Genomic DNA, 26,159 nt, shown 5'->3' on the forward strand with positions numbered 1-26,159 from the left:
GGAAACGCCGTGCGGACCTTACGCCCCTGGCCCGCCCCTGCCCGTGGGCCGCGCCCCGGTGGGCGTGGCCGCGGCCACACCACGTGACCCGTGCTATATAAGGCATGAGCTGGGGCTTCTCTGCCTTTTCCGCTCCCACGGCCTTCAGGGGCGGGTGTCCTTCGGGGGCCCCCGCCGGTGAGTGGGGGGCGATTCCGCGCTCGGGGTGCGCCGGTGCCGCTCCGGGGGGCGGCCTAGGAGCCCCGCGGGTGCGGCTCGAGCGCCGATGGGAGGTGGCGAGGGAGGATTGAGGTGGATTGCGTGGCCGGGCCTGGTCCGCGGCCTAGACCGCCGGGGGCTCTGCCTCATGGCGGCGCTGGGGCTGCACAAGGGAGGCCCTGTGGAGCCCACACGGGTTTGGGGGAGTACCAGGTCAGTGGAAGGCCTCAGGCATTGAGTTACGGGTACTGGCCTACCAGACTGCTGCGCATGGGATGGGGCCGTGCAGTATTTCGGGATCACGTGCCCACTGTAAATACGAGCGATAGGTCCCCGCTTTTTGTGGGCTGGCATTTTTTAAACTGAGCCGGGCTCTAAGGAGCTTGATTCTGCAGGTAAAGGGGGAAGCATTGTGCAAAGAGCAGCGGAAGCGTTGTGGAAGGATTAAGGATCCCCGCACAGCTGGGATGTACCTGCAGGGTAGGAGGGTTAAGGGCTGGCTGCACTGCCCAGCGCTGCCGGGCTTTGGGAAACATTCGCTCAGTGCTCAGGCACATCGGTGACACTTGGCGTGTGCGGGTCTGAGAGTTAGACTCCGTGGTCCTTGTAAGTCCTGACTCGGCACATTTAAAGAGAAGTGGCTCACTTCGCTTCTGTATGCTCAGCACGTGATGAGAACTATGTTGGTAGGGACATCTGAGAGGGTGATGAATGCCAACATATCTGAGCTGGGCATGGAACACTTCTGGTGGCCTTACCCGGGAAGGCTGAGACACCTCTGGGCCTTTGAAGCAGCCAGAGTTTGTGCCTGCCTGGCTCCCGCAGTGATAATACACCAGAATTGATTTTGTAGCAAACAAAAGTAGTTTACTGATCCCATCCCGCTTAAAAATACATAATAGCAACTATTTTTTGTGGCCTCAGTCCTTTAAAGAGCCAAAATTTAGATTGCATCAGGGGAAATCATAAGACTCAAAGTATTTTGGGTGTTGCTTGGATTTTTCAAAGTAATGTGTGAATATAGCATCCTTTTTGGATAACGAAAAACTAAAATGCTTTCTTGTTTTCAGTTCAACATGTATCAGCTACACTCTTCCTTCCTGTGGCTTCAGTGCAGGTAAATATTGCTTCTGAAATTCAGAGTTAAAATTAACAAGTGTTGGGTTTATGTACACCAACCGGACTGGGGTGCTACTGTATCAGGGAATTACAGTATCAGCAGTTGTAATTCAGGCATTGCCTGTGGTGTCTTGGGCAGGCCTCACTTTTCTGCCGGAAAAAGTCACCTGTTTAATTGTCCTGGAGAGTGTTTATGAGGCTCCTGTTGTGAACTACTGCTCATACTGTAACCAGACTGCAAGAGTACCCCCAGGGCCCTTTTTTCTCTCCTTATTGCCATTTCTTTGTTCACAGCAGTAAATATTTTGGGAAAACTGCTTGGAATATGTTGTGTAGAAAATGGGTAACTGTGGGGATTGATACTGAGTAAACCTCAAAGCCTATGATGGTTTCAGTATAAGAGTAGTGGACAGAAGTGATTTCTGAAAACTCCATGCTGAGGCTTTTTATTGTGATTGCCAGAGAAGCTCCCTAGTTCTGCAAACATCTCCATCCAGCTCTTGTATCTCTTTCAGATCTGCCCCCAAATGTGGAGACGCAATACTACTTCTTCCCAAGGTAAAAAATTTGTTCTTGAAAATTTAATGTAAAATTATGCTTAGTGTTTGTCTAGACAGCATCTTCTGCTCTGATGATGTCAGCTGAATTCCCTGAGTAAAGCTATCCCTCTGGTGCCACAGTGATGACACTTATTTGCTACTCTTGACCAAGAGAGTGATGAGCACTTGTACCACCATAACAGTTTTCTGAGGCACAGCCACTTCAAATTCCCCTCGATGCTTTGACTGCTGAATAGACTGTTAACAAGTTTTTTACTTCTAGGATTTGAATCCTGCACTTGAGGGATGCAGAAGGAACATCATCACCTGGTAAGAAATATGCACTTCATGTAGAGGTTTCTTCCACAGAGCTGTTAAAACACTGCAGTAAGGATGGCATGTGTTTTATGGTTCATTTTCACTAAGATTGGGAACAATTTATACTTGCTAGTATAAATTTCAAACTTCTAAATATTTCTTTTTTTAATTGGGGAAATGTCTTTGTCACAGCAGTCCCAAGAGGGGATTGCTTGGTGCTGTGATTGCAGAGCAGATACAGTGATGACTGCATAGTTCAGCAGAATATCCTGTGATGAACACTCAGTGCTTCGCCCCTATCTGAAGTATCTGGCTCTTGTGATCTCCCAGCTGGGCCTGTGGGCTTGGGCACAAAGGCTGAAGGGATCTGACTTTGTTTTCTGCTGTTGCAGGCACTGGGAGATTCAACTATAGGCTGTTACATGGTAAGTACTGCGCTGCTGAAATCTGAATACTCATTTAATCCCTGCTGTCTGCAAAGGCTGCTGTGTGATGAGTGCATAGTTCAGCAGATGACCTGTGATGATCACAGTTTCTGTCTTTCGCCAATTTCTGATGCAGCCTCCTGCAGCTTAGGCTAGTTCAAACAAATCATGTGGGAAGCTGAAGGGGATACACTTTTTTTTTGCTCTATATTTATCTCAGGAGACCAGTAAGTGGGTTAAACAATAAAAACCAGTAAGATGAATAGAAAGATAGAGAGTAGGATGTGGTTGTGAAGTCAAGCACAAAACGTAGCAGAATAAGGTTAATCAGGTGTTAGTGCTCCAGGTTCTAAAAGTTTCTTGTTGCTTTGCAGGCTGCCCTTGACATGAGCCCCATGCCTCTGGTGTGAGAAACCATTTCACCTGTTACTGATGTTGGTGAAGACAAGGCCTTCCTAATTAAAGGTAATTACTAACCATTCATTTTTTAGCTGGATGCTGCTTTTGTCTGGTCTGCTTTTAGAGACGCTTATAAATTCATTTTGTGCTTAAAAGGTGTGAGGCAAAGATTAGTGCTGTTAAGTATGCCTTTAGCTTCCTGTATTTCCTGAATTTCTGTAAGAGCATCAAATAATTGTGGTGTTGATGATCTCTAGAATTTTCCTGTTAAAACTAAATGGTGAATGCCACATTACTGTGACTTTAGTGTCCAAAATGGTCATCCTTAATATGCACTGCTTGGTTACACAAACTTCATGTCAGTGAACTCTGCAGTTGCAAGGTTTGCTCTTTGCTGCAATTTCAGCATTGGTGAGGTGAGAAGTGAATATCTCAGTGTTGAAGAGTGCTGGGAAATGGCTTTATTACAACCTGCCTTCAGAAGGGGGATAGGAGTGTTGCAGCCTACTGTAAATGATGTTGAATCAGGTCTCTGATCCCCATGAGGAGGAATCAACCAAACCCTGATACAGTAGTTCACTCAAACTGTTCTTAAAGCTGTAACTTCCTGCTGGACCCTGCCTAATAGCAAATTTTTCTTTGCAGGCTTCCAAATGTTTCTCATGGTGAGGTAAGTACTTTTTCTTACTTCCTAAGTATTAGGATTTCAACATAGGCCCATAAATATTTAACTGCTTGTCAGCTGGGGGCATGGGGCCCATTGGCTGTGGCTTGCATCTCAGTCAAAACAGGAGGATGTTTTAAAGGGGAGCTGCTGGCTGGAGGCCAGTCTTGACAGGCTGATGTGCACTAAGCTCATCACAGTGAGCTCCTCTTGAATTTGCTCTGATAGCACTATTTAAGTACTTGCCCTCTTGCCCATAGCAGCCTAGCAGGGCTGCCCAGGGGCTGACAGTGTGAGCTGCCTGTGTGATGAGATGTGACTGCCTTGACTTCAATCATGGAGGTCTGTAATTAGCTCTATCTGACTGCAGGCACCTGACTTGGGTTTTCTCCTCCTTTGCTTGGTTCTGTGCTGTGCTAATGGTTTGCTTTGATCCAGGTGTGATGGAGCTGGGAAGTGATGGACCTGGTAGTGCTGCCAGCAAAAGTAAGTTACTAACATATGAGTGTGACTGTCAGAACTATGATACAGGGAATGAGGAATTTACTAGATCCTGGGTGTTACAGGGCTGGCTGCACCATTAAGCAGGGTTCTTGATTTTATTACCTTTTCCAGGTAAAAAACCTGGATTTGCCAGCAGCCTGCAGGATTCAGTCCCCCAAGGTGCTGCATATCTTAAAATTACTGCTTTCTGTGACTAAAAAGAAATAGTGGTGACCATTTTAAACATGTAACTGTTATGGACTACTTGAATTCCTACTTAATAAGAAAAGCTCTGTGCTACCAGGTTGCCACACATTCTGGGCTGAACAAATGCAGTACAATTAATTGCCATTAAACTTCTTGCTGTTTAAATTTAGTGGATTCTTTCAGGGGATATAGCACTGATCATGAATGCTTATGTGGTAAATTGTTTATCTCAGTGGCTAGATCAGAGCTCTTATGGTGATGTTAATGAAGATGTGATTGGGAGTAAGGTCAGATCCCCTTTTAATGGGTTTGTCATGAGATTAAACATGAAGCTCCTCTTGGCATGTACTGTTTGTGATGAATTCTAAGCAATGGGAATCTCTCTGAAAGAGGCTGAGGAGAACTCTTGTGCTGAAACAGTACCCACATTCACACTCTCAACCCACTGCCAAAAGTGTGTTAGTACAATTTCCCTTCTTTACAGGGTGAAGCTTGCATGGAGTTAAAGAAACAAGATAAGTGTGCCTGAGGTAAGTGTAAAATACATGGGGTTTAATAATTTCTGGAGTATTGTCTTTTTGTGCTGAACACTTAAATAGTGGTGCTTAAAATTAGTTCTATAAGATACCTGATTTGTCTTCCCTTTATTGTATCTGACTGTTCTGTGGGCACTACTGTAACACTGCACTCTGGAATTAAAATAAAAACATTGTGCTGTGGCTGTCACTTGTCAGAGTTGTTAGTACTAATCTTTATATTGGCTCTACACAAATGTAGCTCAAGTTCTAGATTACTGCTGTACAAACTTGTTTTCAAACAAACTGGAATACCCCAAACACTTTAAAAATTAAAGCCATGGGACTTGTATTTTAGGTATTTAAAATCACAAAATACAACATTGTTGGGAGAGACAGTATCACAAAGCAAAGTAGTAGATTTTTACTTTCCCTGATTCTTCCAGTGTTAGGAATTTTGTATTTCCAGTTAAGTTAGGATTTGTAAGCTTTGTGTATCCTATTTGGGTGTTGCAAGTTGAACTTGTAAGATGCCAGCTAAAAGTCAGGTTCCGTTTAGGCAAAAGTTTGGTGAATAGAAATGAATAGATAAATAAACTTTACATGTAGTGCTGCTGTCTGTTATTCTGAAAGTACTTCTTTCTTCCTCAGGAAGGGACTGTGCTGTGTCTGCAGCCTCCCTGGGTAAGTCCACACAACAGACGAATTGTACTAAAAACTTCTGGAAATATTTGTAGCCACTGATGAAATTGATTCTGCCAAATGAGTTCCTGTGATATCACCCTTTCCGTTCCACTTCTGTCTGAGGTTACAAAGCTGTTGTGGAGCTTTTAGCAGTTATTCTGCTTCATATGCTAACTGTGTTTTCTTGATTTAGGTGAAGAGGCAACTCTCAAACTAGCATATGAAGAATGGAGGTGAGTGTAACTGATGGAATAATGTATTTCTTGGAACAAGTGATGATAACCTTAGCTTGAACTCTCTCACTGAACAGAGATGAAATCCTAAGGTCTGAGATGTTCCCATCAAGTGTGTTGTGCTGATTTGGTGCCTTATAATGGTTCTTCTGTCTGTCTTAATAGGTGGAAGATTGCTGATGAATGGGTTACACTTGCATGAACAGCATTAAAAAAGCCAATGTGTTTTTACCTAACTGGTAATGTTTGCCTGATGTTGATTGGAGTGAATAAAAATCTGTAAACTCTACCTGGCATTGTGACCTCCTTTCTGGCTGGAACAGCTTGATGCAAAGTACCTCAGGCTGCTATATTTAAATTTAAAATGCTTAATTTAGAGCAGGGACTAAACTAGGCTAGATGCTAGTCCTGCAAGTGTCTTAAGTGAGGTGTCAAATACTGCTGGTGTGCAGGCTGCAAGGGGGGGCCATATTTAGAGAAAGCTAAATAGCTTAGGGACTATTTCAGGTGTTTTAAGGAGAGAGCTAAACTTACTAGTTGTATATTTGCTACTAAGTAATAGTCTACCGGTAATCCTGGTATTGTGTTCAGGTGCAGATCTTCTCAGAACAAGTGTACAGCTTGGACTTGGTAACCCTTTTCCAAGGGTTCTGGATTTAAACGCAACACTTGGTCTTCAGGAGGGAAAAAAGTTGGAGAGGTGGGAGATTTTGACAATACTAATTAACAACAGTTACTGTTTATAAGTCACTAAGGCCTGCTAAGATGTTTCTGCTTTCTAATGTTTCTTAATGGAGGCTTGCTTCTCTGAAAAAATTATTTAAATTCCTCCCTGGTCTCAGAGGTGATGTCAATATGAGGAAAGTCAACTTACGAAAGTCAGTTATGAAGAACTCCCTTTCCATAACACTTCAACTACTGCTGAGTACTTCTAATGAGAAATAAACTACATACTTAAAATGCAGCAGGATTATTTTCACATTATTAGTGTGGCTTAGAATCTTTCAATAGGAGTAAGTTTGTTATGTTTCCCACCCACTCCCCCTGGCATGATCTTGAATTACATTTTAAAATGTTCTTATCCTGAAAAGTACTTCATTCTAGAGAAAATAAATTTGGATGTTGTGCCCACATGTGAATTAAATCTCTTCTGCACTAAAAAGCCAATAATAAGGTCTGTTTTCATCCAGAGCTGATTAGTAGCCTCTTAATATTCCCCCATGGTGTTACTTTTTAAAATACCACACTTCATTATGCCTGTTAAAGAGCTTGAAGGGACTGTCATAGCCTGCAGTATAAAAGAAGTCTTCGTGGAATGGTTGGCCTCTGTTTCTTAAGGTTCTGGCCAAGGCATCAGCTTCCTCGGCATACTTCTCTGGGGAGGCAAATCCACCAAAGGACCTGGTAAAAGTGAGAAAAGGAGGTGTTTTGGCTCAAGCCCCTGGCTTTATTTTCACAGACAGACTGCTCAGACTTGCAAAGCAAGTTTGGGCACTTGTGCTGCGGTTTGTAGTTAGTAATTACCCATGCAGAACTAGCAGTCAAGCAGCATGGGTATTTATGCTGTTTTCAAAGGTAAGATTTAAAACAAGCATCCAAGTACCAACTGCCCTGTGTATTCTGTGGCAGTTCAGGACTACAAATAAAGTGCTGGGAGAGCAGTTTAGATGTTCTGTAAAACAGTCTTCAGAAGATGATTCTGGAGGCTTCATCTCTATATCAAGCTCAATGCAATTTTTAAGTGTCTTTAAAAAAATCAGTGTCTCACAGCTTGGTCACTTGTCTTTGTGGTAAGACACCCAAGCATAAGATTGCCTAAGGGCTGGGTTTTTGCAATTAAAACTGAACAGCGGGGTCTATCCACACTTAATCATCTCTTAAGAAAGTGCAGCCCACACTTAAGTGAGAGCAGCTACTGCCCTGGATTCACGTGGTGTCTGCTGTGCTGTTTGCTTACCGGACGAAGAGAGCTGCTGCCTTCCGTTCTTCAATGAACACATCTGAGTCAGTGGGCTGGGGGGGGCAGTCCTGGTGTTCAAATGGCACAAAGAAAGAGATCTTGAAGTCTGTGCAGCCTGATTTTACCAGGCAGGTCACTGGCACAGTCATATCAATCTTCATTTCTAGAGGAAAGGAAAACCAGGTGTCTTAAGCTGCATCTCCCAGCTCCTCTTATTGTTCATTATTATTTGTTTTCATTAACTATTTTTAATTCTTTCAAAACCAGCATGTCTTACCTTTTTCATTCTTTCCCTGGATGTAGTGGAAGAGTTTCCAGAAGCCCTGGCGCATTGCTTCCTTCTGGCTTTCCCCCCTGATGACTGTGCTGACCCACTTTGCTGTCTCATACTGACGCAGTTCATAGTCCTTTGCCTGAAAGGTAGCAAAAGGCACAGTAACCATGGGCTGAGTGTTGACAGATGTTAGGAGCTACTTTTTCCAAATTGGCATATGAGTATTGTTGTAGTTACCATTGCCTCTGCTGAGCTCCAGCGAGGGGACTGCAGGTCCAGGGACAGAAATGTTTGCTTGAAGGACTTGATCATCTTGCCAGAGCTGGAAGGCAGACACACTTCATTGGCATCTCTTAAATTTAATATGGCACTAGGGATTTTCAGTTGTTGCTGAACTGGTGGAAGGCCTGAAAAAAGGCTGAAAGCAGTTTAGCCCTGCAGGAATAGACTACCAGGACCAAGAAACTACCTCTACTGGAGGAAGTGTTCTTTCAGGATACACTGCCCTTGCTTCTCCATGACAAAAAAGTATTTCCTGAGGGCAAAGTGAGATCCTGCAAGAGGGAGTTTTATGGAAATCTGTAAGTGAAAAGGACTTCACTTCAGTCTGCTTGGTTCTGGATGAAAAAGCAGTAGTGGTGTGGTGGGTGATCTGGTGTTGACTGTGCTCTCAGCTTTATTTGGCCTCTCATGATAGCCAATGTCTTTCTTAAAGGCTTTTTAGCCTCAGAGTCCTGTGGGTAGATGAGATTTTCTGCATTTCTCCATTAATAACTATTTCCTTTATAGCCTTCACATGGGAGGAAAAAAGATGAAAACAAAAACACTGTCCCAAACAAAGGGAGTGAAAATGTTCAAAACCAGCATTAAAATGATCAGATCTGATTAAATGCTGACATTTTAGTGGCCTCCATTTACTACTTCTGTTGTTAACCAGGCAGACTGTAGTGTATAATGTACATTCTGACAGTCTCTGCCTTGTGTTGCATTACAGTATCCTTCACCCATCATGTTGCAAAGAGCACATAATTCAGTTATTATCTGGATTCTTAGGTCATAGAATGTTGTCTTCTCAGACTATGACTTAATTACCTGTTTCTTGGGTAACAATGTGAATTTTGTAAAATCAACTGCCTTGTGCTACTTATCTACTTTCTTGGCTGTTACATCTTCTCGGAATACCTGGACTACTGTTGAATTCTATTAATCCCCTTCTCTACCCTGCCTAGAGGTGGCTACAAAGAGTTCTTGGGATATGAGGTTGATAAGTTTTTGTTAAAACACACCATAAAAAAAAGGTCACAAACCCTGGTGGTACTGGGTTCCTTTAGAGTCTGTAAAATAAGTAATATGTGGAGCCACTTCATTGTTGAGCTTTTTCCAGCAGCACCTTCAGTTGTCACCACAGATCAAGGGAAGGTCAGAATCAAACAGCTGGACACAGCTGCTGGTGGTAAGGGCAGGTGTTGTTTCCTTCCCTGTCCCAGCTGGAAGGTGCATCATCTCCAGCAGACCTGACCAGAGCGATGGTCACCAGGGGCTGCTGCACGCTTGTACTCTATTAATAGAACTTTGTCCATGGTGTTTGCAAATCAACAAAGCATTGTAAAGCAGGAATCCATATCATTACAAGCAAATATGAGCAATTACACTGCAACTTCTACAGCAGTTTATTGCCACTTTAAAGACAGTGCTGCTGCTTCATGCTTACATTAGCTACTGAACGAGCTGGTTTCTCTTTACTGGCTAATTCCAGCTGCTTCCCAACATACCTTTCTGTAGCTACTGGGTAGACCTCACAGCTCAGGATTTTGTAATTTAATGGCCTGTACTGTCAGTGACTGCATGTTAGAAATATTTTTTTTAATTACGTAAAACAATGGTTTAGGATGGGAGAGACAAGCAGAAGAATCCTCCAGATACAGTTTAATTTTTTTAGATGTACAGGAAAGCTGAACTTTGAAATGTCCATCTATTCATATAAATATGTTTATAGGGTGTTCAGTTAATTTTCTGCAGCTGTTAATGCATGGGCCAAAGGGACAGGCAGCAGGTTACACTGCTAGCACAAGTGTAGCCAGAACATGCCACTCCACAGACTACTGGTGCTATTAAGGAAGTGGAGAAGGTAGATATACTTACAGTTTCAGTCCTTGTCCTTCCAGCTGTTGCAGTGTGTCCTGTGGAGGCTGCACATCCTCATAAGATGCCGCATGTCAGTGTTTATTTGAGTTTGGGCAAGCTCCTCCCATGCCTCAACCCTACTGGAGGGGGCTACTGTTATGAAAACCAGAAGGCTGGAGCCTTGTCCTGCTCTGGGTCTCATTGGAGAGCCCCCCACGCAAATGCCAAAGGCCCCACCTACTATCCACAAGGCAACACTGGGACTAGTGTGTGATCTGGCTCCATAAACAGTTCTGCACCCTTGTGTAACTTCCCCTCTTTGCCATGGCTGTGTGCCCACTTATGACAGGGTCAGTGGCAGGTTTTGTGCTTTGGGAGAAAGGATTTCACGTAAATAATGTGTCTCTCCCCCCACCTGACTTGGATTATGGGAGAGTGGTGCTATACAGAATGCCAGCTTTTCCTTTTTACCACAGGGGTGAAGGGTAGGTAGAAATCTGGCTGCACACTCTGCTGAGACCATCCTCACGAGATTTTTGCTGGCATGTTATGAAAGACAGACAGTGTTCTCTGATGGCTGGCTGTTCTGAGCGGCATTTGAGGTTAATCAGCCCTCTTAGCCCTTGGATATCTGCACAAAGGGGTTATACAAAGCTATTGTGAAATCCTGTCCTGCTTATAATACACACAGCGAAGCTGGGCTCTTCATTTAGCCAGCTGCAGCTCCAGACAGCGTTTGGTACCAGCACAATAGGGCAGATTAAACTGCACAGTTTGTGTTCTGAGAACACCTCTCAGTTTGTCATGGTTTGTGCAAATTCCTTGCAGCCAAATTCAGCTGAGCTCTCTGGGACATTTTACATCAATAGCTGGGAATGACTTTTAACAGAAAACCCACTTTGCTTGCTGAGAACTTCATCAGGATGCTGTGTGATACACTCCTGTTCTGAAAAGGGAAGTAAAACCATGCCAAAAAGCAATTGTGAATTTATCTCTAAAGCCACAAATCTCTCCAGAGCCACAGAAGAAGGTGGCATACAGTTATTTGCTACTGGAGTTTATTCAGACAGGTTGAAATGTGTAACCACTTCTCTGCATGCTTTGTGCTTTGTATTTTATGGAGTAAAATATTTCTCCATTTTACCTGTGCTCTGCTTGGATCAAACAGGAACAGCAGCAGGGTGTTTGGAGGAGCAGAAGCTGCTTGGTTTTTACTCAGGAGCCATAGGCATACAAAGTCATGGGCTGGGGTAAGGTGAGATGTCACCTTACCCTGTCACACCAGGGATGCAAGTGTTTTTTAACTACTCCAGATATAAAAAAACAATTCACAGCAACAATAGTTTGGCAAATCTCCACACATTTACCCTAATGGTGAGCACTGAGAAGTATTACCTTGGAAAGGGGGCAATAACTCTGTAAATAAAGACAAGCCCAAAGTGGATTCTCATTTGGTTTCTGAAGCAGAGAGGCCCAGAACAAACCCCCAGTGAGTTTGTGTGTCCAGCTGATGTCCCTGACAAAGAGTTGACTGTTCCTGGTGGAGCCCCCCCAGGCTGGAGAACAATCCTCAGTGTTTTCCCAAGAGCTTGTTTTCCAGCACTCTTGTTTTTACACATAAACATTGAGAGAACATGTCAACAGCTGTATGAGACAGTAGGGCAGGCATGGGGACATGTATTCCGTTTATATTCATTCCAAAACATAGAGAATGGGGATGGGATTATGGTGCAACCTGACACACTTCTCACTGGTACCTCCAGGTAGAGGAAAGTCCAAGCACACAGCAGCCATTAAGTCTCAAAGGCTCTGTGACTTTTGACCTCTGTGTAATGTCATAAGTATGTGTCTGGGACTTGGCTGGCATTTTCTAGAACAGCTAGCAAAGCGATGTTTTTCTGTTCCCTTGCCTTAAGGAGCAGAGATGAGGGCACAAGCAGATAAAGGTGTGTGGTTTGGACCTTAATTTTACTGTCTTCATCTGGGCAGGAGCACTGTAATGAACTGGTACTTAAGTAATAACTTTGATTGGATAAGGACAAGGACAAACCTGTGATATGATCACTTGTGATTTCCACTTTTCCTCTCTGTAACAAGACCTTGAGCAACATTCTCCACAGCAAAACTGCTTCCATCTGCTGTGTGGCAGCACTACAGCTGCTGCTGTCACATCGATGCAGTTGTGTTCTAAGTTACCTTTGTCCCTAGAGGCAAGCACAGACTGTGTGCACAAGCAGGAATCTTTTCCACTGACCTAATTATGTCAGGGCTGGAGGAACCCAGGAAAAAAGTGTGTTGTTAAGTGGGGTTAATGATAACTCTGAGTCATGTTCTTGTAGCTGACAAGTCTGTAGTGTGATAGGAAGAATGGGGTGTGAGGGGCAGACAGGGATGTGAGACCACTCACATATTTTATCAAGTGGTCTCAACACAAAGCTCCAAGCAGTTTTGCATTGCTGCTTGAGCCTGTCAGAGAATCTTTGACAATTATTTTAATTTAAAAGAACTGAGTCTCTCCACATATAAATGGCCTTTACTTTTGTAAACATATGCTCATCTGATGGTGCAGAAGCGTCACTTCACAGCAAAGGAGATGAGCATGTGATGTTACTGTAGTTGCTGTCCAGGGCAGTAGAAGTGTCCTTATATGTTGTTAGATGAACTGTGGTTTACTGCAAATTCATCTCCCAAAAGAAGCCTCTTGCCTCCTTGCTGTAAAGAAAGCCTCTATTTTATATCATGTTCTCACTCCCAGCATGGAAAATGAACAAGCAGAAGCACACCATCTTCTAAAGAAGCAGTTGAATGTACTATAGTACTGTTCCAAGGAGGTTCCTTATTCTTAGAAATTGTGGAAAGGCAATCTATGCCATAACTGCAGTGAGGTGGTATTTAGGCCTTATGCTCTGACCTACACATTTTTATATCAGGAGGGGAATTTGTTACTATTGGATTCACCTTCAGCCGAAAGTCATCTGCTTTCTGGAAATGTGTGTGTGGATTTTGTCCATGTTTTTCCCTGGTTTCAGTTAGTTTGTTACAAGTGATGTGAAACTACTGCATCTTCTTGCTTACTCAGTGACAGCGTTACCTAAATCTTGCTGAATGAGTGATTCTGTGCTCACTTCATCAGAGAAAACATGGAACTAGCTGCCCTTGACCAAATAAAAAGCTTCCTACACCAAACACCATTCCAGAGCGCTCCTGACTTGGCATTTTCCAAGATTTCTCTGTTGAAGCTCACAATTTGAAACCATTCCAGGTTTGGGGAATTAATCTTAAATGAATCCTTGCTTCCAGCAGCCATGAAAAACATTTCTAAACCTTCCTGTCTTCTGTGTATGGAGCCCAGAGAGAAGCTATTTCAGCTTTATATACTGCTTTATTCACTGATTTATTTCTACAATAAGGCTTATTTTTAATATGGATCTGTTCTGGGATCTAGCTAGAAACTGAACTCCACAAGCAATTGTCTCAGCAAACTTTAGCCAGTGAAAGAAGTTGCCTAGATCCACAGAAACTTCCAGTCCTCTCTGATTGCTGAGAGAAAATTAATTCATCTTCCCCTACAAATTCATCCAAATTCTGTTACTGATAGATTCTTCTCAGAAACAAGAACATGCAAAAAGGTAAGTTTTTATCTTCAAGATAGGAATATCTCATAAAGGGAAAGAGGTAACAATGCTTGCTAGAAGAAAAAGTCTTGACACAAATTTATTGCATTGCTGGTTTTGCTTTTTTTTTTTTAATGGTTTAGAGGGGACTTAGGCCTAAACTGTGACAGAATACACCTTATTTGCAAACACAGCTCTGAAGAGGTGACAGCTGCCTGGGCAGAAACACAGTGGGCTCTGCATTTTCTTTCTTTGATCCCCCTTTCCAGAGTTTTAAAGTGATCTTTTCTTTCTCTTCTTCTTCACCTCCTTTGGCCCCCTCCTTCCCTTCCTCTCTCCCCCTCTCTCTCATTCGCAGCCTACTCCAGTCTATATGCTGCATGGACTGAGACCCCCTGGCAGCTCCTCTGCCAAGGACCTGGGTTAAGCTCCTGACTCTGCTGAGGGGTTCTGAAGTTGTGGGAACAGCCCCATATGTCTGAAAAAGACCCTAATATGCAGAAATTGCCCTTGAGAGCTCAGGATTTCTCTGTGTAGTCCCAGGAACCTGAGAACATCCAGACATTATGGAAACAGGCCCAGAGGGTAGGGATTAATATGTTAAAGGAAATATTTTCCTTAAAATAATTTCCTCTTCCAAAAAGGCATGAAGAGGTAACTGAGCTGAGGGTTTATCTCCTAAGCTTCTTCCTCATCTTGCTGGCATGAGTGTGGTTCATATCAGAACTCTCCCATCATCTAACAGAGGGGATATTGGTAGTAGGTGTGGGGTTTTGATGGGCACTTCTGTTCTTTAGATGATGTGAGTAAGACCTTCAGAGATGGATTCTTCAGGAACCTGCTCTCTTCTTGTGTGTTCCCAGAATGAGCCAGTGCTGCACTCTGCAGCGGGTGGCACTGTTGGCTGTGTTCAGAGGTGAGCTTTCCTTCAAGAGGAACATCCCTGATCCTCTCTTGGTTGCCAGTGGTCACTTTGGCTCCAGTGCACCCTGACAGTTCTTTCTATTTCCAGAGACATAAATTGGATTATGCTCTTGTTTACTGCTAATTGGGAAGCATCTTAACATCTAAAAAATTAATAACTTGGCATGTTAAAAAATCTTCTATGTGACAGACGCAGCAACCTGAATCAGAGAATCACAGAACTGTTTGTGTTGGAAGGGACTTTAAAGAGCTTGTAGTTCTGACTCCCTAGCAGGGAATGTCTGTGTAAGACAGTTAACAAAATGCTAAGTTAGGAAAATCCTCCAGGTTATGCTTAACTATAGAACAGTTAAACTGGCAAGTTTTCAAGTAGAATCAAAAGCAAACCTAATAACTTAAAATGAAAATTTAATATCCAGGAGGTCAGTATTTATTTTGATTTTTGCACATTTAGATTGAGAGCAGAGTAAATGTAGGTAGCTAGGTACATAGATACATAGATACATACATACATAATGACATCACATCAGCTCCCCAAATGATGTACTTCTGAATACTAGCCAGCCATGATGGTATGTAAGAGAATTTCATCACTTTAACAGGTACTGTCTTTCTGAATTTTCATTTAGGCTTCAGTACTTCATATTTCTCTGGAAATAGACTTGGGTCTGTCTTTGAAAGAAAATGCATTGAGAGCTGGAAAATACGTCTGGATACATTTGTTTATTGCAGAGACAAAGAGGTAAGACTGTAGTGTAAACCAAACCAGAAGTCCCCTTGAGATATGTGATAGCTCAGCTGTAAAAGCTGTATATAAGTAGAGAGAATTGTGATGTGGGGAAAGTAGAAGTAAAGTTCAGGTGTGGTAAGTTGTAGTCAGTGTATTGGAAAGTAGTGGAAAAGTTAATACAGCAACAACAAAAGGTCTGAAGGAAACTTCTCAGCTCTGAGGTGCTGAGAAGAGGTTTAGAAGAGCTAAAGGAGTTTAGTGCTTTACAAGCACTAATGCTTGTAAACACAATGCTTAAAGTAGCAGTAAAATGCTTCAAAAGAGATCTCAAGCCCTTCCCAGTTTCCTTGCAACTGCTCTAGAACTCTTTTCTGCAGTTCTGGAATTCCTGCTTAGAGACAGTGCTAAAACTCTTCTGAAGCCCTCTAAAACCACTCTGAACCGATGTAAACATCCTATAGACTGTTCTAAGCAGCCCTAAAGTCCTGTGAAATGTGCCAGAACTCTTGTAAAGCCCTAAACTCCTTTAGCTCTTCTAAACCTCTTCTCAGCACCTCAGAGTTCCTGTAAACTGATCTAAAGCTGCTCTGTGTTGCTGTAAGTAGCCCTAATGTGTCTTTAAATGCATCTAAATCTCTACTGTATAACTCAACTCCTGCAGCTGGCTTTAAAATTCCTCTGAGGAGCTCCAAACAGCTCTAAAACCCTTTTATGCCAATCTCTGGCTCCTGAGGGTTCTAAGTAGCTCTAAACCTGTCCAGGCTACTGTAAAGCTTCTCTAATGTGCTGTCAACACCATGAGGTAGCACTAAAACTGCATTAAAATACTCGGGAAATCTTGAGGACTTCTCTAAATGGCTCTGTAGAGCACTGTCTGTGAACTTCCAGAAATACACTGGTGCTTTGGAGAGATGGCAGAGGTTGCAAGAGCTGCAATTACTGAGCCTGGAGAAAGAGAAATTACCTGTGGGAATGAGAGTCTAGAGAAAGGGGATTTCTGGAAGACAAGATGATCCTCTAAGAAGAGGGATGTATATGTACTTGTAAGGAGCTGTTAATAAGGCAAAAACCCAGAGAGTGAACTCTGCATGCAAACAGCCTATGGTGAGCATATTTTGGGGTGGAGGAGGAATACCATAGCCCCAAACTCCTGAGGTTATTATGTGAATCCATGGAAAATGTGCTCCTGAATCACACAACAGGGGATTGTTCTCTCTGCAGGCACTGGGAGCTCTCAAAACATGCTCTAATGGAGGATCTGAAAGTGCACACTGAAGACAATCTTTTAAAATATTTTTTGGAAGCTTATTGCAATGAATCTGTTCAGGGCAGTACCTTGTCTTAGGGGATGCTCGTAGTCTGCTGGTCAGATCTTCTGAGAGCAGATTTGAATCCTGGCCCAGCTGCAGTTCTGGTGGGATGGGGAGGACTGTGCTGTGCATCACTGCCATGGAGCCCACACTCCACTATGGACACACATCTGGTAAAACCACATGTTGGGCTGCATGGCAGGAGCAGAAAGCCTGAGCTCCATTTGCCTTTCTCACACAGGGACATGGATCTGTCTGTGTGTCCCAGAGCAGGGACACTGCACTGTTATTGGGAGTGCTTCCAGCACCTCAGCAGGGCTGTGAGGACAACACTGGGTGAGATATTTGGAAGAGCTTTCTCCGTGTGAGGGAGAGGAAGCCCTGGCACAGGGTGCCCAGAGAATCTGTGGCTGCCCCATCCCTGGCAGTGTCCAAGGCCAGGTTGGATAGGGCTTTGAGCAACCTGGGATAGTGGAAAATGTCCCTGCCCATGGCTGCGGGTGGCACTGGGTGACCTTTTAAGGTCCCTTCCAACCCAAATCATTCCAAGATTTTGTTTGTCTCCATCCTGTTATCTATTAATATTTAAAGGTTCATTTATTTATTTTTATCTTGAAGTTTGCGGATAATTACAGATAAAACAAACCAGCCTTATCTCTTGCACGCAGCTTGGGCAGTAGGATCCCGTGGGGCTGAGGGCCATGGGGGGCTGCGGGGCAGGCAGAGGATGGGCTGGACAAGGCCAGGCTGGACAAGGCCAGGCTGGGTGGGGATGGGCTGGACTGATAAGGAGGCGGAGCTGGGCTGGGCTGGGCCGAGCAGGGCCGGCTGTGCGGCCCTCAGCTGCTGCCGCTGTCCCCGCCTCCTGCCGCCTGTTCGTTCCCGCACGGCCGCGGCTGTGGCGCTGCCCGAGGTGAGGGGGGAGCCGGGGCAGAGCCCCCGCCGCCCGTCCCTGGGAATGGCTGGGGCCGGTCCCTGCAGAACCGCCCTGCTGCCCGGCGGGGCTGCACAGCCCCCGGGGGCTTTACTCTTCCACAGAAACGCTTGAACAGAGACGGTAACCCCGGTTATTCCCTTTTCCCCAAACAGCTCAATGGCACCCCGAAAGAAGTTAGAGGGTCTCGTAGCTGCTACCATCACTCCAATGACTCCGGATGGGTGAGCTGTCAAAGTTGCACTGATTACTTTTTCCTTCCACCCCTATTTTCCTTCTTTCTTATTTGGAACTGATCTGCTTGCTTTCTTGCCTTTTTCTTTTTTTTTTTTTTTTTTTTTTTTTTTTTGAAATCAATCTCTGATGGGATTGGGGGAACTACTAAACTGGTCCCAGAGTTAGATTCCCCTGTCTCTGCTTCCTCCTGTTGCCAGCAAGTACTATGGCTCTGAGTTTGGATCAATCTCATTTGGATCAGTCTCTCTCTCTCCTTTTCTATTGCTTTGTAGGTGCAAATTAAATCATAGCACAGTTACATGTGTAGAGCATTGCACTGTTTTAACATTTGTTAAGGAAAATTGCAGTCCTAGTTACAAAGAGCTCTCAAGAGCTAGAAAATAATTGTCAGAATCCAAAGGCCTTTTAGACTTCTCTCTATCTTGGCTAAGTCATGCATGCAGTCATGTGTGTATGAGTGCATGAAGTTAGTCTAAACTTGAAGAAAATACTGCAAGGACAGCACAGTTTTGAAAATAACATCAAATTGAAACTTGAAATTCAGCTTTCTTCAGAGCAGGCATGGCAAACAGAAGCCTTCTCACTGCAGTTTGATGTTGCAAGACTGAGTTGTTTGGAATCAGCAGAGAACCCTGAGCTCTTGTGGGGGATGTCAGGATCTGTACATGCTTTTGAGAGAAACAGTGGAAATTTGCTAGTACAGATCTCCAAAAGTGAGCTTCACTTTAAGTGCTGAAAAATAAGGCTCCATCCCAATCAGGGAACTCATTCCATTGCAGTCACTGCTTTGATTCTTGCTTTAAAGGAAACTTATTTCTGATTTATTTTTTGTTTTTTAATTATGACTCAAATTTATTGCAACGTGGTATTTAGAGAGTGACCTGAGCCCTGTGCCTGGACTTGCATGGTCCTTGTCAGATATGTTCTGAGAAGGCATCTGTGGAATTTTGAATGTTGTGTAAAACCTATCAAGGCATCAGAATTGACTTCCAAACCATAGATTTGTTCTGTATTTTTGATAAATGAAAACAACAGTGAAATATTACACACTAGTAAACAAAATAAGTTTGTCTTGCGTAGAAGATAACCCGAGAATTCTCCTTCCCCTCTTGCCAGGGAATTCTGTTGCTCTCCTCATCCTTTAATGAGAGAGAGGTCAAAGTCACATCCAGCGGATGCCTGTATCCAGCAGTTAGAACATCCAGCAGTTTAACCATTTGCCAGCTCTTGCGCAAATAACTTTGTGCTCTCGAGAGGACTCCTGTTTCCCTCAAAAGAAGAAAAGTTTTTAGTGTCTCCTGATCTCTCATATATCCTAGAAAAGTTCTTTGCTCTGACAAGCCTGCAGCAATTCCCAATAAAAGTTTGGAACAGTGAACTACTTGTCAGGAGGAAGAGAAACTGCAAGAGAGAATTCAAGGCTGAGCTGCTACCCTCAGATGTTAAACAGATGTCAGGGGTTTCTTACCTCTGTGTGTGCAAAATCAGGGCTTCAAAATACAAGGTTTTTTTTTTTATTTCTTAATCACTAAGTTTAAAGTAACTGTAAGTGAGTGCTTAATGGTTGCTGTGGTTCTTTTTATTGCAGAAAAATTAACCTCCCAGTGATTCGTCAGTATGTGGATTATCTGGTAAACGAGCAGAATGTGAAGAATGTTTTCGGTAAGTGACAGAAACTGTGTTATAGCCCTTTCACCTGGATGGGAATCCTGTGATATCTTACCTAATAGGGGCTGTAGTGGGAGGGAATGTGGATGTGGGATTGTCCTGGCCATTTATACTCACCAATTGAGAGACTGCAGGCATCTGGTTTTGCCCACACCCCATTTCTGTGGGGGATGAAATAAGGTGCCTTCATACGGTGATGTTCCCAGAGTAGAATAGGTAATGTTGTGTTGACAGAGAAGACTGATCTGAATGATTCTTCCCAACTCAAAAATGTTAGTTCTTGTCTTCAGTGAAACCCATATGTGTAGGTGAGGCCTCAGCCAGTGTGTTGTGTTTTGTTGTGTTGAAACAGTGAATGGCACAACAGGAGAAGGCCTATCCCTTAGCATCCAGGAGAGGAAGCAGTTGGCAGAAGAATGGATGTGCCAGGGAAAAGACAAGTAAGTAACTGAGAGGGAATGGCGATTCCAGATCTTGTGTTATAATCTGGTGTGTGTTCCTGTTGCTTAGAGAGCTTGTGAGAATCCTTCTCTTTGGTACACTGAGAGGTAGGGTGATGAGAAAGGACTTGGCCTTTTCATGTATTACATTATTTGGTGTGACTGAAGCTGAGGTGTGACATGCCCTAAAAGTACAAAATTAGTAACAGAAGAAAGAATTCAATCTGGATCTGCAGCTGTGTGTCCAATTGCAGCTTCATTCTCCCTTTCTTGTACCAGTCACAGCCTTGTACCCCTCACTGATGCCTTTCTCTTGGATGCTGGGTCAGAGGATGTGCAGAGGAGGACGTGTTTTGAGGGAGAAGGATAATGAGGAGAAATAAACTGGTGTGAAGGATCATGGCCTTCAGATCCATAGCCTTTATATCCATGTCTCCTATGATATAAAGGAGAAAAACAGCAGTGGGGTTGATGGACTAGAGCATGGAGGATTCCCTTTGCAGGAGCAGACAAGCAGTCAAAGGTGCTGCTGTGAGATTGAACTCTTCTGGTAGGTTTGCAGAGAAATAGGTTTAGAAAATAAAGATATTACTTTGATTTCCTTTACACTTCCCAGCCTTCCCTTAAATCCTTTATGTCTTCATTTCAATTTCCTGATAAAATGCTAAGATTCATCCCTCCTGACAGCCTTGCAAGCACTACAGCAAGAAGTCCCACATGATTCATGTTTACAAGTGTGTTTTCTTTCTTCCACCAGCACTTGTCACTGTCAGCATTAATCCATGTTTCTGGTCATCAGGTCAATCCAGGCTCAAGTCTTTTTTTGGGTTCTTCTTCTGTGGCTGCCTGGGCTGAAGCAAGTAATTTTGGCAGCCTGGTAGTTCACCATCACTGAAACCTCCCCAAAATCTTCTGAATTTGTTTTTTTTTGTGCAGATTGGACCACGTGATCATTCATGTGGGAGCACTGAATCTGCCAGAGTGCCAAGAGCTGGTGTGTATATATTTTTCACTCTGTGTGTGATAAACCGAAGCAGATGTACCCTCAGATACTTTCCACTCTGTCTTTTATAGGCAAGACACGCAGCAGCCATAGGTGCTGATGGCATTGCTGTCATAGCCCCCTTCTTCTTCAAACCCACAAACAAAGGTGAGTAGATGTGACTGCTGAGGCCTTTTTATTGCCCTCCCAACATTGTTCATAGATAAAGGATGAATGTCATGTACTTTCTTTGGAAAATACTGTGATAATAATGTTTGCACAACTGTAATGGAAAAACAAAACCTGCAAGAAGCATTTTTAAAAGAGAAGAGATAGCAGAATTGTCCTGGTAAGAAATGGGAAGGATGTCTTTTGGGATGTATTTTGTTAGCCTTTTGTAAGAAGAAGAATTGCTTTTGGAAAGAATGGTCTAGTTAACTAGTCTGTGTTCTGAGTGGATAGTTTGGTGTTCATGCTTGATCTGGGCCACACTAGGAAGCAGCTGGTTCCATGGTGACCCTTGCTGGGCACTGACCAAGTTGAGCAACTGCTGATACACAGGTGTGGCTCTTGTTACTGAGGTGATCAGGTTTGGTTCTGTCTGTCTAAGGTTACCTAAAAACTTGCAAACTAATTATTTTGTCCTTAAGATCCTGACAATAACATAAAAGAACCACATGAAGTGAAGGGTTGTAAAAGAAATATTAAAAGTTGTCTGAATGAATTCTGAATGGAAATATTCATGTGAAAGCACCATACCCCAGGGAGGTGAACATGAACTTGATCCCTTGTCCTGTGTTGCACACAAGGGATCCTGCTGAGGCCACTTGGCACACAGATCTGGCAGATGTGAGAGCATGCCTGAGTTACACCTGTAAGAGAATGAGTGGAAGCTACTGAAACTGGTTTGGTTTAAAAGAAATACTGTCTTTGCCTTTCTTAAGGTCCTCTCCTGGTTTATGTCACATTTAATGTTTTATGACCTGTGAAGGGTTTTGTATGACTTGCTCTGTGTGTGCACAAGCTGAGGCCCCCATGCTGTGAATCTGAACTGTGTCTCCCTGTGGATGGTCTCCTTCTCTTATGGGATCCCTACTGTTTTCCTTCTAGATGAGCTGGTTGCTTTCTTGCAGAAGGTTGCATCTGAAGCCCCTGAGGTGCCATTTTATTACTATCACATTCCTCCTCTGACAGGTATGAAGGGTAAGTACAGAGTACAGATCTTTGGTGATTTGCTCTGGAAAGCAGGTTATATGGATTTTCTGAAAGCATGGATTTATATTTAGTCTTAAATGTGTTGTTGCTCGTTCATTCCTAAACTTTTTCTGATCTGGTAAAAGAGTCATACTCTTTGTTGTCTTACTCATTGTTTTAGAGCTGTACAGTTTACTGGCTTAGGCTGAAAGTGAACAACTTGTAAAATATGAAGTCTTTCTCTTGGGGAAAGGCAGGGAACTGTCCCAGATCAGGCCTTTGTTCCCTCATATGAGATTGCTGTTCTGCACAGTTCGTGTGGAAGAGTTGCTGGATGGGATAAAAGCACAGATCCCCACCTTCCAGGGAGTGAAGTTCAGTGACACAGACCTCTTGGACCTGGCACAGTGCATACACAAGAATGAAACAGGGGAGTTTGAATTTCTTTATGGGGTGGATGAGGTAAGAAGCTTCTCTTAAAAGTAATTTCTTCTAAAGTACTCTCTTGCTTCAGCCTTGGGGAAGAAGTAACCCTGGACATCCAATGAAGGCAGTTTTGCTGCTCCCTCCCACCACCCCTTTTTTTCCTTTATTTTATTACATGAAGTAAATTGTTTTTTACTTTTTTTTTCTCCCTCCACCCCAAACTAGCAACTGTTGGGTGCACTGGCAGTAGGGGCAAATGGAGCAGTTGGAAGGTCAGTATGTCTTGGACTTCTTCCCCTCACACATACACTGTGCTGTTTTATCTTCCACTATCTGCATAGTATTTCTTTAACTGTCTTCAGCCACAGCAATGGAGGATTTGCAGGATAGGGATGTACAGAGGCAAACAGACTCACAATCTAGCCCCAGTCCTAGTGATGGGACAGTCATATAACCCAGGATCTCAGATTATTTTCCCTTGGGTGATCATTGCTGTGGTTTCTAAGCTGACCCAAAGGTTTCAATGTACTTTTTATCCTCATGGCAACTTTTGAAGTAGGTAATCACTTCTATCTGCATTGGGTAAGGAACCAAATCCCAGAGAGGTTAAAATTGTTAGTTCACATGAGCAGTCTCTGAGGAAAAGGGCTCTGCTGAATTTAATTTCTAATTTATCCTCTGCTCTTTCTATCAGGCTGATGAGATGATTACTATGTGATACCTGTGTTCCCATCTAGGCAATCCATTAAATGAACAAGCAACTGGAAAATTAAGTGATTGACTTTCCTTATTGCCCAATTATGTATTTTTATTTTTAGTTTTGGAAAGCAGTTCCATTTGGAAAGGACTGGGAAGAGAAATCAGCTCTCTTAATTCTTCCATGGAGCTTGGCATACTTCAGATGCTTGACATTAGGTTGCACCCCACATAAATTCCACTAATTTCTCTCATAATAATGACAATGTCAACAGCAAAAGCCTGTGGTTACTTCTTTTGTTTCACTGGTTTTAAGTTCCTTCGTTGCATTTACCAATTCTATTTTTGGTTTGTTTTTTTGACAGTACATACAACTACTTGGGCCGACAAACCAATCTGATGTTGCAAGCCTTTGCAAAGCCAGACTTTGCCTTGGCACAGCAGTATCAGGTACAGCACCTTCCCAGGCCTCCCTGGGAGAACCTTCTTTCCCTTTGAGCTTTACTGTGGCTGTTCTCCATGTGCTTCTCTCATCCATACCAGAGGCAGCTTTATCAAAGAAAAATTCTTTCATCTTTGACCTCCCTCACTTTTTTGACCATTACTACACTACCTTTTAACCACTTACCCTTCAACTCTAATCTCATCCATGCAAGTGAGCAATGATGTAAAATATAAATATAGTAGCTTTAGATGCTTTTACACCTTCAAATTTGAGGGTGTTAATAAATTACTATTGGTCTTTTCTAGTTTCTCACTGGGGAATTTCTCAACTTTGTCATCAAACTGGGTAAGTAAACTGGATAAACGCTGCCTGTTTCCCTCACTACGTCTAAAAGTGCAAACTTTCTGCTTCTCAAACTCTCATGTTGCTGTACTCTTAGAACTTCCTTCCTGAAAGATTTTGCAGTGAAAAACTGTTGCATCTGCTGTTTCCCAACTTAGTAGCAGTTGGGAGCTCAACAAAGGGAGCTGACCAAGCATCCCTGACAGATTCCACTCTCCCTTCCTTCCTTCTGCTTGTGAAATCTCAGAGGTTTAAAGCTGTGATTCTGTGATTTACCCTTGTTCTTATCCTGACTCTTTCTGTGGGTTGAATTTTTTGTTAGTTTTTTTTATTTCCATCTCCAAAAGCTCATTTCCAGCTTTATTTTTACCATAATTTTTCTGAAATGGTGGTGCCCAAGTAGAAGAACAGCTCTCATACTTCTCTCTCCTGCCTTGCTGTGATTAAACAGGAATTTTGTTGAAGGCTGTACAAGGCCAAAATATTTTAAAATTGAATGATTTCTAGAAACAATATCAAGTTTAAATATAAAAAGCAATTAAAACCAACAGAGTGGTCTAGGGAGACTGAAACAGACAGGAAATGTTTACATTAAATTATATCAGACATTTAATGAAGAGAACTGTTTGCTGTGGGTTTCCTGTACATACACAAACCCTGATGAATCTCACCAAGCTTTAGAGCCTGGTTGTATTTCTTGGGTTCGAAGTCAGAGGAATTGCATTATTTTTTAGCCTTTACATGAAGAGGCAAACACTAAATATCCAAAAGTACATAAGAGGTCGTGAGCTATGGGCAGAGAGCAGGATGTTGCTACTCCCAAGGCTTGGCTCTGTGTGAGTCTGCACTGGGGGATACTTACATATGAATAAATGTAGTAAGTGGGTGTAATTGTTACTGCAGTGTCATTCCTGTGTGCAAGCACAGTTACCTCTTCAGTTATCCTGTTCTCATTTCCAAGAAGTGCTTGAAGCCTGGTTGATACTGGATTACACAGAAAATCTATACTGCTGCTTTTTTTGGACACTTCTATTGAGGCTGCTTTAAGGAAAGTGGTCTGCAAATGTCCTGATTTTGCTTTTGTCTGCCCAGGTTTTGGTGTTGCACAGACTAAAGCTGTAATGACCTCTGTTTCTGGCATTCCCATGGGACCTCCACGGCTTCCTCTTGTTGCTGCCTCCAGTGAGTTCATCATCAAGGCCAAAGCCAAGCTGGACAGCATTGTGTGGCCTAATGGTGACTGATCATGGAGACATGGAGTCATTACACTGAGAAAGACCTCTAAGATCGTCAGGTCCAACCATTAACCTGACACTCCTGAGTCCACCACTGAGCCACATCCTCAAGTGCCACGCGTATGATGTTGTTCACTTCCATGTCCATCTGGAGGTTTCTTTTCTGGGATTCTCTGCCTTGTGACACATCCCCCACATGATGGGCAGGATTTCTTTCAGGGAACTGGCACTTGTGCCCAAGCTCCTTCCTGTTAGGGCTGGCTTTGCTGGGGCACATGTGGCCTGATATTTTATACTGCTCCCCTGGAGCTCTGCATGATCCAGGACTGACTGAGATTGCTTAATAAAAAAAAGCAAAATTTTCCCAGTTGGAGGAGAGGGCTGATGACTTTTGCCTAGAAAGGAGGAAGATTTGTCTCTACCTCCTCTCAGCTGTGTTTTGTCCTGTCCATGAGGACACTACATTGTGAATTTAAACAGCAGTATGACACCATCATTGCTCAGGCTGGTATCTGTTCATCAGAGTCACTGGGACATTGTCTGTGCATCTAAAATCCTGCTTCTGTCTCATCTCTGTGTTTATATACCTTAATGCAAAATTAAAAAAACAAGTCCCTTTTTTAACAGCAAGCTTTGGATCACTAATAAGTGGCTATTTCTCCCATTTTTTTTTGAGCTGTGCACCTCCATGTGGCAGTGCAGAATGCTGTCATGCAGGTTAGGAAGGCATAGAATCAGAGAAACCTAGAATGGTTTGGGATGGAAGGCACCTTAAAATCATCCCATTCCATCTCTTGCCATGGGCAGGGACACCTTGCACTATCCCAGGTTGCTCCAAGC

General features: G+C 43.2%; 2 protein-coding genes and 7 non-coding genes across 20 annotated transcripts; 8 read left to right on the forward strand and 1 right to left on the reverse strand.

Annotated features, from left to right (window-relative positions):
- Nucleotides 1-101: 101 nt before the first annotated feature.
- On the forward strand, nucleotides 102-26,000 carry NPL (N-acetylneuraminate pyruvate lyase). 12 transcript variants are annotated; one of them, XM_030953215.1, is made up of 26 exons: nucleotides 102-177; nucleotides 1,269-1,315; nucleotides 1,833-1,875; nucleotides 2,140-2,186; nucleotides 2,567-2,599; nucleotides 2,974-3,064; nucleotides 3,644-3,668; nucleotides 4,101-4,148; nucleotides 4,837-4,882; nucleotides 5,519-5,551; nucleotides 5,745-5,784; nucleotides 5,950-6,484; nucleotides 14,554-14,672; nucleotides 15,310-15,422; nucleotides 16,962-17,056; nucleotides 17,810-17,878; nucleotides 19,480-19,553; nucleotides 19,912-19,999; nucleotides 20,936-20,993; nucleotides 21,074-21,149; nucleotides 22,092-22,184; nucleotides 22,489-22,637; nucleotides 22,827-22,873; nucleotides 23,663-23,747; nucleotides 24,048-24,087; nucleotides 25,177-26,000. In XM_030953215.1, exons 13-26 carry the CDS (start codon nucleotides 14,621-14,623, stop codon nucleotides 25,326-25,328), a joined length of 1,191 nt encoding a protein of 396 aa, XP_030809075.1. In that variant the 5' UTR covers nucleotides 102-177; nucleotides 1,269-1,315; nucleotides 1,833-1,875; nucleotides 2,140-2,186; nucleotides 2,567-2,599; nucleotides 2,974-3,064; nucleotides 3,644-3,668; nucleotides 4,101-4,148; nucleotides 4,837-4,882; nucleotides 5,519-5,551; nucleotides 5,745-5,784; nucleotides 5,950-6,484; nucleotides 14,554-14,620; the 3' UTR covers nucleotides 25,329-26,000. The 12 variants fall into 12 exon arrangements, with proteins under 12 accessions (XP_030809075.1, XP_030809077.1, XP_030809079.1 ...); XM_030953217.1 differs by having other exon boundaries at nucleotides 5,519-5,784; XM_030953219.1 differs by lacking the exon at nucleotides 5,950-6,484.
- Nucleotides 856-934, forward strand: LOC115906651. The gene has a single exon (XR_004060935.1). It is a non-coding gene; the product is annotated as a small nucleolar RNA SNORD74 (small nucleolar RNA).
- Nucleotides 1,695-1,761, forward strand: LOC115906657. Its single transcript, XR_004060941.1, has one exon. It is a non-coding gene; the product is annotated as a small nucleolar RNA SNORD75 (small nucleolar RNA).
- LOC115906643 lies at nucleotides 1,990-2,071 on the forward strand. Its single transcript, XR_004060927.1, has one exon. It is a non-coding gene; the product is annotated as a small nucleolar RNA SNORD24 (small nucleolar RNA).
- Nucleotides 2,410-2,485, forward strand: LOC115906656. Its single transcript, XR_004060940.1, has one exon. It is a non-coding gene; the product is annotated as a small nucleolar RNA SNORD77 (small nucleolar RNA).
- On the forward strand, nucleotides 2,654-2,738 carry LOC115906653. The gene has a single exon (XR_004060937.1). It is a non-coding gene; the product is annotated as a small nucleolar RNA snR60/Z15/Z230/Z193/J17 (small nucleolar RNA).
- Nucleotides 4,699-4,774, forward strand: LOC115906644. Its single transcript, XR_004060928.1, has one exon. It is a non-coding gene; the product is annotated as a small nucleolar RNA SNORD79 (small nucleolar RNA).
- On the forward strand, nucleotides 5,603-5,677 carry LOC115906650. Its single transcript, XR_004060934.1, has one exon. It is a non-coding gene; the product is annotated as a small nucleolar RNA SNORD47 (small nucleolar RNA).
- HEBP2 (heme binding protein 2) lies at nucleotides 6,915-10,335 on the reverse strand. Its single transcript, XM_030953228.1, has 5 exons — nucleotides 10,161-10,335; nucleotides 8,256-8,340; nucleotides 8,022-8,157; nucleotides 7,742-7,907; nucleotides 6,915-7,185 (listed from the first exon to the last, which is right to left on the reverse strand). The coding sequence occupies exons 2-5, from the start codon at nucleotides 8,328-8,330 to the stop codon at nucleotides 7,011-7,013; spliced, it is 552 nt and encodes a 183-aa protein (XP_030809088.1). The 5' UTR covers nucleotides 8,331-8,340; nucleotides 10,161-10,335; the 3' UTR covers nucleotides 6,915-7,010.
- Nucleotides 26,001-26,159: the final 159 nt, after the last annotated feature.

Source organism: Camarhynchus parvulus, chromosome 8 (genome assembly GCF_901933205.1).
Source record: "Camarhynchus parvulus chromosome 8, STF_HiC, whole genome shotgun sequence".
Lineage (NCBI taxonomy): Eukaryota > Metazoa > Chordata > Aves > Passeriformes > Thraupidae > Camarhynchus > Camarhynchus parvulus.

Coding starts and splice junctions, on each gene's coding strand:
- HEBP2 (XM_030953228.1), bottom strand. CDS start 8,330: ATGATCAAGTCCTTCAAGCAAACATTTCTGTCCCTGGACCTGCAGTCC. Junction 7,908..8,021: donor CCAGGGAAAGAATGAAAAAG/GTAAGACATGCT, acceptor CCTTTCCTCTAG/AAATGAAGATTGATATGACT. Junction 7,186..7,741: donor GCAGCAGCTCTCTTCGTCCG/GTAAGCAAACAG, acceptor CACTTTTACCAG/GTCCTTTGGTGGATTTGCCT.
- NPL (XM_030953216.1), top strand. CDS start 14,621: ATGAGCCAGTGCTGCACTCTGCAGCGGGTGGCACTGTTGGCTGTGTTC. Junction 20,994..21,073: donor TGCCAGAGTGCCAAGAGCTG/GTGTGTATATAT, acceptor TGTCTTTTATAG/GCAAGACACGCAGCAGCCAT. Junction 23,748..24,047: donor CCTTGGCACAGCAGTATCAG/GTACAGCACCTT, acceptor GGTCTTTTCTAG/TTTCTCACTGGGGAATTTCT.